Source organism: Cebus imitator, unplaced genomic scaffold (assembly GCF_001604975.1).
Source record: "Cebus imitator isolate Cc_AM_T3 unplaced genomic scaffold, Cebus_imitator-1.0 Scaffold323, whole genome shotgun sequence".
NCBI classification, from domain to species: Eukaryota; Metazoa; Chordata; class Mammalia; order Primates; family Cebidae; genus Cebus; species Cebus imitator.
In genome coordinates, this window is record NW_016107638.1 from 276,090 (window position 1) to 289,757 (window position 13,668).

Genomic DNA, 13,668 nt, shown 5'->3' on the forward strand with positions numbered 1-13,668 from the left:
TAGGCTCAGGATCTCATCACAACACCACCCCACGTGAACTCAGGAACCCATCACAACACCACCCCACATGAACTCAGGATCCCATCACAACAACATCCGACATGAGCTCAGGATCTCATCACAACAACACCCCACGTGAGCTCAGGATCTCATCACAACAACACTCCACATGAGCTCAGGATCTCATCACAACAACACCCCACATGAGCCAGAATCCCATCACAACAACACCCCACATAGGCTCAGGATCTCATCACACCACCACCCCACGTGATCTCAGGATCCCATCACAACAACACCCCACATGAGCTCAGGATCTCATCACAACACTCCACATGAGCTCAGGATCTCATCACAACAACACCCCACATGAGCTCAGGATCTCATCACAACACCACCCCACATGAGCTCAGAATCCCATCACAACACCACCCCACATGAGCTCAGGATCCCATCACAACAACACCCCACATGAGCTCAGGATCCCATTACAAGAACACCGCACATGAGATCAGGATCCCATCACAACACCACCCCACGTGAACTCAGAATTCCATCACAACACCACCGCACGTGAACTCAGGATCTCATCACAACAACATCCCACATGAACCAGAATCCCATCACAACCAACACCCCACATGAGCTCAGGATCTCATCACAACAACACCCCACATGAGCTCAGAATCCCATCACAACAACACCCCACATGAGCTCAGGATCTCATTACAACAACATCCCACATGAGCTCAGGATCTCATTACAACCAACAGCCCACATGAGCTCAGGATCTCATCACAACAACATCCCACATGAGCCAGAATCCCATCACAACCAACACCTCACATGAGCTCAGGATCTCATCACAACCAACACCCCACATGAGCTCAGAGGTCTCATCATCACTCTGCTTTGCTGCTGGAGGCTATCAAGTGTGGTTCTGTCCCAGACCTCTTGGCTGGAACACTGAGAGATGCATACATGACTGTTTCCAGGACTTTTCTGACAAGGCCACTGAAAGGATGATCAACTTGCAGCAAAATGTTTTGCCAATATGCAAATGCTACAAGTTCTGAATTTGAGATCTCAAGTCCTTTATCTTGACTGCTGTGAGTAAGATCCACTCAAGTGTTTCATAACAGTTAAGCTGATCACATTATTACTTGTCAGAATTCATCATCTTCCCTTTTTCTCCAAAGATTTTGCTGGGTCTTTTTTTTTTTTTTAGCCTGGGTCAGTCTGGTTTCATTTTGCAGGCACAGTTTTTCCATCTTATCAGGATGATACACTTCCTGTGGCTTGATCAGAGGAGGGGCAGCTCACCACGGCCTCCAATCCTGCATCGGTGCAATTAAGTGGGGGACTGTGGCTGCGAGAGGCACAAATCTGGCATTCCATGAAAACATACAACAAAAGCAGGCCCAGCCCCCCCACTCCATTTCACCCGCCCTCATCCCTGCCTGGCCGTATGGTACACCCACACTCTACTACAAGTCGGAAAATGCCCGGGGGTGAGGCAAGTACAATGTGAGTGCCATGGGTACGCCAGCAAGCAGCAGAGAACAGCAACAAGCCACTCAAGGCAGATGTCAAAGAAACAAGCCACAGGCCTCATTTCAGAAGAAAGAAAGGAATGCACATGGAGGCAGCAACCCAGAAAGCAAAGGTCTGGTGCCTACTGTGAAGGCCAAGGTCACGGTGACCTCTGGTGGGAGGAGAAGGCAGGACTGCACAGGAATTCTCGTGTTCTGTTTCTTGACCTAGCTCAGAATGTTTATCACCAGAATGTTTATTTGTGAAAAAACACTGAGACGGACACCACTATTTCACAATGAAAAGGTTACACAGGTACACACACACACACACACACACACACACACAAATACACACAACAGTATGCATCTCAGTCTCTTGGTTGCTGCTATGACAATACCACAGACTGGGTAATTCATAAAGAACAGAGATTTATTTCCTACAGTTTGGGAAACTGGGAAATCCGAGGTCGAGGGGCCTGCATCTGGGAAGGGCCTTCTTGCCTGCATTGTCCCATGGCAGAAGTCAGAAGAGCAAGAGAGCACAGAGAGACCGATGGGGGCAAAACTCATCTTTGAATCAGAAACCCACTCCTTTGATAATGAGCCCACTCCCACAAAAGCAGCATTAACTCCTTCACGAAGGCAAAGCCCTCATGACCTAATCAGCTCCTAACGGTTCCACCTCTCAGAACTGCTGCACTGGAAATTAAGTTACATGAACTTTGAAGGAAACATTCAAACCAAAGCAGTGTGTCTCTGTCTGTCTATATTTAGGTATCTGTACCTATATATCATATCTAAGTGTATCTACAGGCGGTTCCTAACTTATGAAGGTTTGAGTAACAATTTTTCGGCTTTTCAGTGGTGTGAAAGCAATACATGTCAGTAAAAACTGTACTCTGCAAACCTACACAACTAGTTTTTCACTTCCAGTATTCAATAAATTTCATTCCATGTTCAACATTGCATTATAAATAGGCTTTGTGTTAGATGATTTTGCTCAACTAATATAACAGTTGCAAGAATGATTGAGGTAGGCTAAGCTACGATGCTCTGTAGGTTAAATGTACTAAAGGCATTTTCAGTTTCTGGTGTTTTCTGCTTATGATAAGTTTATCAGGACTTAATCCCATTGTAAGTTCAGGAGCATCTGCATCTACAACTACGTTTAACTGTATCTATGCATCTAGGGCAAGGCACCTGTATCTATGTCTGTATTTGGATCCACATATCTGCTTGCATTATATCTGTATCTCTATTTGTATCTGTGTATCTGTCTCTATGCATCTATTTGCATCTATACCTCTGTATATATATCTGTAACCGTATCTGTATCTGTCTCTACACAGACAAATACCTACCCTGGCTTCTCCCTAAGGGAGACAAAGATTTTAAATCGGAGACTCCTCCTCTTCCACACACCTGGAGGCACTCTCCTTCTTTCCTCAGTGGGGCCAGCACAGAACAGGCCATTTTGAAGGCTCAGGCTAAAGGGCCCCTGACATCCATGGAGTCCCTGTTCTTTGGGGGAACAGGGTGTCTAGGCTCTGTAGCTTCTGAAAAATCAGGTGTTATGGGCTGAACTGTGGCCCCTCAAATTCATATGTTGAAGCCCTAAGCCTCTGTACCCAAGAACGAGAGCATATGGTGATAGGTTCCTTAAATAAATAATTATGTTAAAATGAGGTCACTAGGGTGATCCAATGACTGGCTTAAGACAGTCATTTATTTTAAGAGGAGATTTGAAGATGCAGACACCCACCAAGGGAAAACCATGTGAGTGAGTACACAGGAAAAGAAAGTTATCTGTGAGCTAAGGAGCGAGGCCTTGGGAGAAACCAACCCTGCTGACGCCTGGACCTTGGACTTCCAGCTTCCAAAACTGTGAGAAAAGAATTTTGTTTAAGCTGCACAGCCTGTGGTCCTGTGTTACGGCAGCCCTAGGGGCTAAGACACCAGGGAATGCCTGCCTACCGGCACGTTCGCATTCTGCGTAATTGGAATCGCAGGGCAAATGGAAAGTCACTTCCCTGCCTCACAGCAGAGAACAGTCTGAGAAGGGGCGGTAGGCAGTGTGTGTGTCTGGCAGAGATGCCTGGTGGGGGCTGTTACTAAGTGGGTCATCTCTGCCCTTTCCTCCTCAACCCGAGGCCCGGCAGGCCCCACGGTGACCCTTTACTGTCTCCTAGATTCTTGCCTCTTGAGGATGAAACCTGCCAGCACACAGGGAAACCATGTGTCCTAATGCAAACATACAGCTTCCTAAAAGGTTTTAATTTTCAAATTATGCAAGCAATACGTGGGTGGTTTTAGATGCATGTAATCTTGAAGCACGCACTCCACAAACCCAAATCTCTCCTTAGGGAACCATTATTCTGTGTGCTTCTGTCCCGGCATTTTCTTATTCAGTTATATGTTCACATGTGAGTGTGTACCCAGAGAGAGTTTTTAACCTTTTACACAAATGAGGTCATGCAATATGTTATCCCAAAACCTGCTTTCTTTACCTGGAAATAAGGCCAAGGACTTGTGGGTAAATGAGGAATTGACCCAAACGGCACAAACCCTGGGATCCTCTGAAGAAGTAAGAGGAACAAGACCCCCACTCCTCCACCACGGCACTCCCTGCAGGGGTCTGCTGGAACCTCCATGGTTCCCCCAGACCCAGAGGTTGATATGCTTTCTGCCAAGACGCAGTTAGTATTTTCGGCTTTGCGGGCCACGCAGTCTTTCCTGTAACTATTCAGCTCTGCCGCTTCAGCCTGAAAGCAGCCACAGGCAATGTGCAAATCAAGGGACATGGCTGTGTGCCAAGAAAACTTGATCTACGGAAGGAGGTAGGCTACACGCTGCAGTTTGCTGACCTCTGCACTTGACCCTGGAATCTTAAGGCTGCTCTTGCCTCCCTTCTAAACTGCCTGTTGCTACCAACGTCCCAGGAGGGCATGAGGACCTCAAGCCAGCTGCCTGTGAGAATCATCTGGGAGATTGTAAAGGCCATGAAGCTGAAACCTCAGGGGTGGAGCTTAGGCAGGAATACTTTTAAAGCTTCCCAGGCTCGGGGAAGTGGCTCACGCCTGCAATCCCAGCACTTTGGGAGGCCAAGGCAAGTAGATCACCTGAGGTCAGGAGATCAAGTCCAGCCTGGCCAACACGGAGAAACCCCCATCTCTACAAAACATACAAACATTAGCTGGGCGTGGTGGCACCTGCCTGTAGTCCCAGCTACTCAGGAGGGTGAGGCAGGAGAATTGCTTGAACCCGGGAGGCAGAGGTTGCAGTGAGCCGAGATCGTGCCACTGCACTCCAGCTCAGGCGACAGAGGCAAGACTCTGTCTCAAAAGACAAAAACAAAAACCTCCCAGGTAATTCAACAATGTAATGAGTTTGAGGAGGACTCGTTTTGTCCTCTAGGATTGAGGGCCACTGACAACAAGGAGTGGGGTGGGGGTGAGGTCCTGGAGGTAATGTCCCCTCAGGAATGACAAAAGGGACTCTAGTGAAGCTGGGAGACACAGGAGTGCTGGGTTCCTGGTGCTGGGCCCCACGCCATGTGGGTGGTGAAGGAGCCAGGCAAAGCCACCTTAGAACCCCAGCTGTCACTGAGCACAGTCAGACATGAAAGCCAGATGACCAGGGCAGCGTCTGACACACGGGCCTGTTCTGCCCGGGCCCTGCAGTTCTAGAGGGCTTAAGTCAGCAGAGAGAAAGGGAGAACAGGCAACAGCAGACTTGAATACAACTTCCCCCACACACCCTCTGTCACTAAACGTCCTTTAAAGCCCCTCCCCGCTGGCCAAGCGCTGGCCAGGAGTTTGATGACTGCGGGGCTGGGAGTCTGTTCCGAAAGCGTTTTTGTATTTCCGTTGACAAAATTAACGGTCCTCCCAGACCTCCAGGGAGCACGAGAACCTCTCACTATAGCCTCAGTCAGTCTTTAAAGGGTCGAGTTGATAAAGCAATGGCAGGTGATCCTTAGGCAGCCCCGGGGAGGCGCTGCAGCCCCTGGGCATGAGGAACTGAACCTCACAGACCCAAAGGCGTCCCCTCTGCAGCTGACAGCGATTCCTGAAAGAAAAACCAGCCCTGCTCGGAGCTCTGCAGACGCTGTGAGGGGACTCTGATGCCACAAGCCTTTCCCTTGCGACCTGCTCTGCTTGCACAAAGATGCCCACCCCTCCGCTGGGGGTGCCCCGCTTGATGCCCCGGGGACCCTGACAGCCCCCACTCAGCCCAGGGAGCCGCTCCAGTTCACTGCGGGGCCCTGGCCCAACCTGCAGACGGGAAGCCTGGGCCAGTATGTGCAGCCAGGGCCCAACCAGCCGAGGCCCTCAGAGAAAGGGACATCGAGGCACAAAGAGAAAAGCACAAGCTCTGCTGAGGTCACCCTCTGACCAGGACCCCCCCAGACCCGCAGCTCCTGGGGTTCGCAGGTGCTAACTGCACAAGGAAGTCATGTGAGGCAGACCTGACCAATCATTCAACTCCATCCCATTTCCCTGATTGGTTCTGAGACAGACACATGACTCATCACGGCCACTGAGAACCAGCCCTGGGGCTTGCATTGGGACTGCTGGGAAAAAGTCTCCACCTCCATCCCGGGAGGCAGAGAAGATCAAAGAGGGGCCTCATCCCAGCTCACAGGCTCAGGAGCCCCGGGCCCAGCCTCTTCACAGACGGTCTGGACTCAGGAGCGGTAAATCCCTATCTGTGTTTAACTCTGAACTGGGGCTGGGCATGGTGGCTCATGCCTGTAATCCCAGCACTTTGGGGGGCCAAGGAGGGTGGATCACCTGAGGTCAGGAGTTTGAGACCAGCCTGACCAACATGGAGAAACCCCATCTCTCCTAAAAATACAAAATTAGGTGAGCATGGTGGCACGCGCTTGTAATCCCAGCTACTCAGGAGGCTGAGGCAGGAGAATCGCTTGAACGTCAGGGGCAGAGGTTGCAGTGAGCCAATATCGCACCATTGCACTCCAGCCTGGGCAACAAGAGCAAAACTCCATCCCCGCCAAAGAAATTAGCTGGGTGTGGTGGCGGGCACCTGTAATCCCAGCTACTCAGGAGGCTGAGGCAGGAGAATCGCTTGAACCTGGAAGGTGAAGGTAGTGGTGAGCCGAGGTTGCACCACTGCACTCCAGTCTGGGCGACAGAGCAAGACTCCATCTCAGAAAAACAACAAGAACAAACTCTGAGTTGGGTTTCCTGTCACTTGCAAACCACTGTAACTGTTCCGTGTGGCTCCCAGGAGGCTTCTGCTGAGATTCCCCTCTGCAGCCTCGGAGTCCTGGTGACAGCTGAGCAAGGAGCCAGCCTGCGGGTGAGAAGGCGCTGGAGGATGAGAAAGGGCCAGCTCACGCCCATGCGGTTCTCAGGGCGGGTGTGCCTGCACCTGCCACCTCACCTGGAAGAGCCCTGGGGCCTTGAATGGCCCCGCCTGGAAAGCTCTGCCTTCCTGAACATTCAGGGAAATAAGACCCTGAGTCACTGGCCCAGAGGAGCCCTCGTGAGGAGTGACCAAGGAATGGCGCTGCCTCCTTCAGAAGCTCCTCAGGGAGCCCTGTGCCATCTCCAGAGCCCCACGCCCTCTCCTCCTGCTCCTCCCCAGACCTGCTCTGCACCCACAAGGGCAGGAAACGTACCACGATGACAAACAGGGCAGGGGCTACAAAGGCCCAGATGGCGCCACTCCCCAGCGACAGCCAGCAACTGTGGAGGGAAGCAGAGCATTATTGTGACAACCTCGTTCCGCCCGCCAGCGTACCTTTATTCAAAAGTAGTTGCTAAGGTGCCGCCTTTCTCAGCTACAGGGTCCACCTGGGGCACAGTCATACAACGTTCCTAATCACTGCAAACGTATTTTTATCCATGATGATTCCAGGTCTCATTCTTGGAAAGGATTTTCCAGGTTTGCAGACCAGGACGGCAACCTCTGGAGAGTTTAGCCAAAATCCAAAATAGATTTAATTTCATTGTGAAAGAGAAATAAACCTTTGCTAGGAACTGGCTTTCCCGCAGAGCACTTCAAACATGACCCAACAGGGGCGTTTCCTGAGGGATTACCGCACTGAAGGGATGCCTGCCCATCCCATACGCCCCGAGCTCAGGGTGTTACACTCCCTCAGTGCCCTCCAACTCAGAGGAAAGGTTCCAGAAGGTCCTGGTGACTGCTCTGATGTCCTGAGCGGAGGGTCCAGTTTGAGGATCTGGCTTCTGAGAAGTGAGCCCCAGAACTCAGGCAAAAAAAGGCAGCTCCTTCACAGTTTCATCTCCAGAGCATATGGCGCTGTCAAGAGCCTAAGATTCCCGAGGACATCTCCTCTTCTTGACTCCTGGGACAGTGTTTCCCAGGGCACTAGGGTGCCTTTAATTGGATCTGGACAGGTACGTGGTGCAGTCCTCACTAGCACAGTGTGGTGTCTCCTCGGGGCTGGCTCATTTCACTCCCTCAGTGACAGCTCACTGAGCGGCAGGTCTGCCCCAGAGCACATCAAACTCTATCATCTCATTTAATGCTATGCTGCCCCTAAGGTGGGTGCTGTGATCACGCCCATCCTACAGATGAGGAATCTGAGCCTGAAAAAGCTCAGGTGACTTCAGAGATCACTGTGGACACACTGCCTCCCTGTCCTCATTCCTCCCCTGAAGCCTCCCAGCCCAGGAGACAGTAAATGCCCCAAAACAATTGACAGCAACTGCAAGAGGCTCATTTGTGGCTGCATACCCAGAGCGCAGAGAGGAGAAACCTCTCATCCAGGGATTCAATGTTTAAAAGAAAAATGCACAGCAAGTCTGAATGGTACCTCTGCAAAGGTGCGATTCAAACCAGGCTCTCTGGAGAGTGGGATGCTTCTGCAAAGAGAGAAACTGTGCTTTCCAGCATTTCATGCTGAATGAGAAGTTGCTGAGGGGCTCTGACAGATACCCTATCCTGTTCAGAAACCCAGCGAGCTTCCCATACCTGGCTGGTGCTGCCTGGCTTTCAGGCATGAGAGTGGGGAAAAGGCTTAGATCCGAGTCAGACCCTGGGACTCAGGACTGTGGGTGAGCCCAGCAGCCCCAAGCTCCAGACGGGATAAAAGGGAACAAATGCCGTCGAGCTGTTTGAGGAGAACATTCTTCTTCTAATTAGTCCCTCGACTTGTAACAGCACACAGAATGAACGGAGCAGGCCGGGACGGTGCTCTGCATAACCACTCTTGTTTCAATGTGCGCTCAGACCTGCCTTCCGTAAGTGCTTCGCATTCAGGAAACTTGCACCAAAGCAGAAAAGGCTGGACTTCTCCCGGCTTCACTATTCAGCTGTACTATTTTCTCATTTTGAAGCTGTGAAAATGCCTGACTTCCTTTCTGTTTGTAAGCATCGTCAATATTTATCTTCCATTTTTTCTCACAGTGATTCTTCAGCTTGGCTAGAATAGGCAGCAGCTTCCAAGAGATATTTATTTGAGTGAAAGCTCTTTTTCTTGTAAGGAATGAAAATCATATTTCTAGAACTTGAACAGCTGACCTGGTCCCATAGCACCATCCCCGCCTCTTCCTGACACAACTGTGGACCCATGAGCTGCATTTCAAGTGGCAACAGGAGACAATGGACATCGCAACGTCCATCCCCTGCTACCCAAGCAAGAGGAGCCTCAAGACCGCCTGCCTGGCACCCAGCCGACCGCACTTACTCCAGCATTCATGGACTTGCTCCACTGTCAGTTACTGGGTACACGGTATACACAGGACCCTTGCTGACCACCCCAAAAAAGGGTGAAAGGGTCCCAATTTAGCCTCCAGGGATGACCAGAACTGTGTCTGGGAAGACCACATGGGTGAAAAATTTCCAAGCAGAAACTCCTAGCAGCCTCCCTGCTATTCCGGAGGAGCTCTGTGGTCTTTGTTGCTAGTTCCAAGGCTGAGAAGTCTTCAGGACACAGCTGGCCGGTTTCTCCCTGTCCCTGGACCATGACCTTCTCACTGGGTGGGCTTGCGAGAGCCAGCTTTGCACAGCACCCCTGCACCCAGAACAGCACAGGAGGTAAGAGCTACGGGCTCCTCGCAGCAACCTGTTCCATGGAAGGCTGCCGAAGGCCAGGCAAAGCCCTGCACTTACTTGTTGCTGGTTCCGTAACTGTCCACGGCAGATGACAGTGAAATGATGCAGACGAGGAGAGGGAAACCTGCAGGAGAGCAGAGAACATCGTGTCCGCTTGCTCCAGTCTTCTCCCTCCCTCCTCCCTTCCCACTCTCCTGCTTTCATTCCTTTTACACCTAATAAACGTATACACAGAGGGAACTAACTGCCAGTTGTCAGGACACAGAACAGCCCCTATCCTCTAAACAAAGGAATAACAGACATTCACACCACACTCACATGCTCACGCTTACATACTAGACAAGAAAGTGTGTGAGTCTTCATTAAAACAATGTGGGTGAGCTGTGGCATTATGACTGGCAGGAAGGGAAGCTCAGCTTGGTGGCTCCACAAGAGACAGCCGGCAATGGCTCAAGTCATCTAGGGTTGTCCTAATGGGATGGCATCAGGCAGGCAGAGGCCAGACGTTCTGCTAAACACCCTACAATGCACAAGGCTGCCCCACAAGAGTTACCCAGCCCAAGCGTCCATAGCGTTGGTTGAGAATTCCCGTTCTAGAGCAGTGGGGGAAAGACGGGAGATCAGCTGGGACTGAGGGGACATCAGACATGGCTGACTTTGTCACGTACACAGTATTATTCTAGTATTCTTCTAGTATTTGAGCCTATAATTCCTGTAGGGAACCCATCACACTCCATCTTTCCATAAGCCCAGCTGGGCTGGTTTCTTCCTGGCTCTTTGGCCTGTGACTCAGGACTGGCTGACTGGAACATCAAATCCCCCAGCCACAGCTATTGGTTCAGAGATGAGCATGTGACCCTGGCTGGCCCAATGAAACTCCATCAAGAGCTTTCTTCGAAACTGCTAAGAAGAAACTCTCTTTTCCACCAAGCCCCTAAGAGGATAAGGATGTCAGTAAGCCTGGGGTCCAGGCAGCCATTCTGGCACCATGGGAGAGTGTATGGCTCCAACACAGAGGAGACCAGATGTGAGAGGTGGAAAATGAAGACAAAATCTTGATTCTATTACTTATGCTCATGGGTCAAGCCATATCTGAAGTCTGACATCTTAGAACTTTTTTGTTATATGAACCATTACATTCCCTCTTGCCTTAGGCAGCTGAAGTTGGATTTCTATTACTTGAAACTCAGTGTGACAAATTAAATGTGTTTAATATTTTATAAAGCCAACTGAAACTTTGGGGGTGGGGATAGAAGGGAGGTCCACAAATGAGGGAGAAAGTACCTGGATTACAGAAGTCCCCAGAGCTTTGTCACTCTGCAATGAAAACTCTCTATGGTCAAACTACTTTTTAAAACTGACTTAACCCAAATCTGAACTGGTCTCTACTTTCACTTTTAAAGTGCAGAGGTTTTGTATGCTAATGTGTCCTATGACTCTCCAAAAGGATGATCACATCGCAACACTTCCCAAGCTCAGCCATCCATGGAGTTTATCTGGAAGCATGACTCTGCTTCCACATGCATATGTGAGCTTTGAAACAGATCCTGCAGAAATGGGAATCTGTTTCTGAAAAGAACATACTTCTGGCTACTCAGAAAGCAGGGCATCGTCCACAGGGACTGCTCTGGTGCAGCCATGCTGAACACAGCAGCCTTCCTCTGCAGGAAGGATGAGAGAGAGAGATGGAGAGACTGCAAAAGGCCAGCTCCTTATTCCACCCCTGAACTTTTTCCCCAGGAGGATGCAGCAGCAGCTCCTGATGAGGAAACCGTGCATCTCGCATTCCTGGGATAGCAGGATGGGGGTGAAAGTGCATGAAGAGCATGCAGCTCTCTGTGCCTCAGTGGCCGAGGTCACACAGGTTCTGGGAGATTTCTCTAGAAGGAAGGAGTAGGAGGGAAGGTGGCTCCTGGCACCCACCCACGGCTGCTGACACTGGCCCAAGTGCCTCCAGGCCATGCCCCTCCAGTGCCCTCTGGGGGCAGAGTCCATGCCATGTCTGCCCTTCCAAACATCAGGGTTGGGGTTTTAAGTTAATTACCATGGAAAGACATTTCCTGGACAGCCTTGTCTCTGAAACAGTTTGTCTTAAATGTCAAAAGGATTTAAATGCACTATAGAATGTCTGGGTGATAAAGTTGTCCAGAAGGAAACAGGTGGCCTCTGGAAGAGGTACACTATTGGAGCCCAGGAGTAACTCTGGGCCTTTGTTACCTTGTCACTTTGAGCTTCCCTATGTGGGCTCCCCTGCCATTTCTTCCCCTGCATCTACCCGTGTCCAGCAGAGGCGAAGGACAAAGGGTCTGAGAACAGGGTGGGCCCCACTGTCTGCTTTCTCCAAAACAAGCTGCAGAAGCCATGATGTCTGGGTGAGTGTGTGGGGCTTTTTAAGAAGAAAAGATTCCTAAGTGGGAGGATAAGGAGAGGGGCAGCAGGATGGAGAAGACAGTGAGTGGGAAAAGCGTGGGCTTTGGGGCCAGATGACACCCAGTTCTATTCCCGGGGCCACCCAGGACCAGCTGTGCAGCCGCAAGGAACCAGCCGAACTGTGTTGTCACTGTGGGAATATAATGAGTGCTTCCTCATTGGGACATGAGGATGACATGAGCTGTCAGTGAATGCCGAGCCCCTCGATGATGAAGCTAATCCTGCAATGACCTCTACCATCAATCAGCTCAGACTTCACCCTTCCCACGATTACTGTCGTCTGAAACTCTGGCCCCAGTGACCCGGGCAGACCTGGAACATGCATCTGCAGGCAATTTGAAGTCTGGCCCTGTCATCACAGACATGTACTTTGTGTGCTCCTCTTTGCAACACAGTGACCTTCAGAGGCACCAGGCCAATGTCATCCTTGGCATCTGCCCCTAATATTCAGAGTCAGGTGAGGAGCATGTGTCGTGAGATTAACCAAGGTGAGTGAAGCAAAGCCTCAGAAGATGGGTGCAGGGGAAGGCGTCTCCACAGAGAGGGTAGAGGGATGACAAAACTAGGAACTGTGGAAGTCACTGCTGCCACATATTTCCAGATGTCTCACATGTGGGCACAGGGGAGGTCCGCGCCCTGCCCCTCGGGGCTCTGGAGGCCACAGGCTGGTTCTGGGCACTGAGTTGGGTACAGAGGGGACACATGTCTTAGGAACTGAGCACCTGATTTCCAGTCCAGTTTCCTCTCTGTCCCCTTCCTTTGCACAGCATCCAGCAATGGCTCAAGGCAGTGCTTTCTCCGTCAGCCTGGGCCCTTGGCTGTCCACCACCACTGGTCACCGTGGACATGCAGTGTGCACAAGAAAATGACGTTTGCTCTTTAAAATCAAGGACGGATAGAAGCTGCTTGTTACCGCAGCATTGCCAGCCCACCCTGACTGACACCCTTCCTATGATCCTGGCATTATGCAATCTCCCTGGAATGAACTTGCCGCTTCAGAGAAAGGTGGGACCCAGAATTAACTAAGATTCAGTTTCGCTCTTGAGGAATAGGAGCTCACAAAATAAACTAAGCAATAAAGAAAAATAAAACGAGTTACACCTCCTTCACCTCTGAGTTTGTGATCAGAGTTTCCTGTCTGCCTCAGTGATGTGTAAACTCCCAATGCTTGTCCCTCTGCTCTCCTGGCTTCCTTGTGGGCTCCTTGAGGACAGAGGTTATCTGCCCCTCCCTCCATAGTTCCTAGCACAAGTCTGGCAGTCAGCAACACCACAAGGTAAGGTGTGGATGTGATGCCTCCCACCTGCCCCGCCAGCTTCAGAACAGTCTCTGGGTTTCCAAAAATAATACTGCTTGAGAACTAGAGTAAGGCCAGGGTGAAATCTGCAGGAAGAAGCCACTCTCCCAGGGGCTCCCCACGCCATGCTCTGAGTGGGCCTCCAGCTCCTTAATTAAAAACTGAAGGTCGAGAAAGCCTAACTACTTTCAGACCCTGCAACTTTGGCTCATAGCCAGCTCCACCCCTTTTGGAATGAAAGACACAGTTCCTGAGCTCCTGATGAAATTAATTAAGGGAAAGCTGACAGGGAGATAGATGGAGGTTGCAGGACTCACAGAGCCAGCCAGCGCTCCATTTGCAGAGAGCTGTGTCAGGGGC

The 13,668-nt window shown here is 50.7% G+C and overlaps 1 protein-coding gene across 2 annotated transcripts in view; it reads right to left on the reverse strand.

Moving 5' to 3' along the window:
* Nucleotides 1-13,668, reverse strand: part of ADGRD1 (adhesion G protein-coupled receptor D1) — a 175,261-nt gene that overhangs the window by 12,823 nt on the left and 148,770 nt on the right. For both annotated transcript variants that reach the window (XM_037729923.1, XM_017504508.2), the window contains 2 exons: nt 9,639-9,705; nt 7,180-7,246 (listed from right to left, as the gene is read on the reverse strand). In XM_037729923.1, coding sequence (XP_037585851.1) covers nt 7,180-7,246; nt 9,639-9,705 — 134 coding nt within the window. The remainder of the gene's footprint in view (nt 1-7,179; nt 7,247-9,638; nt 9,706-13,668) is intronic.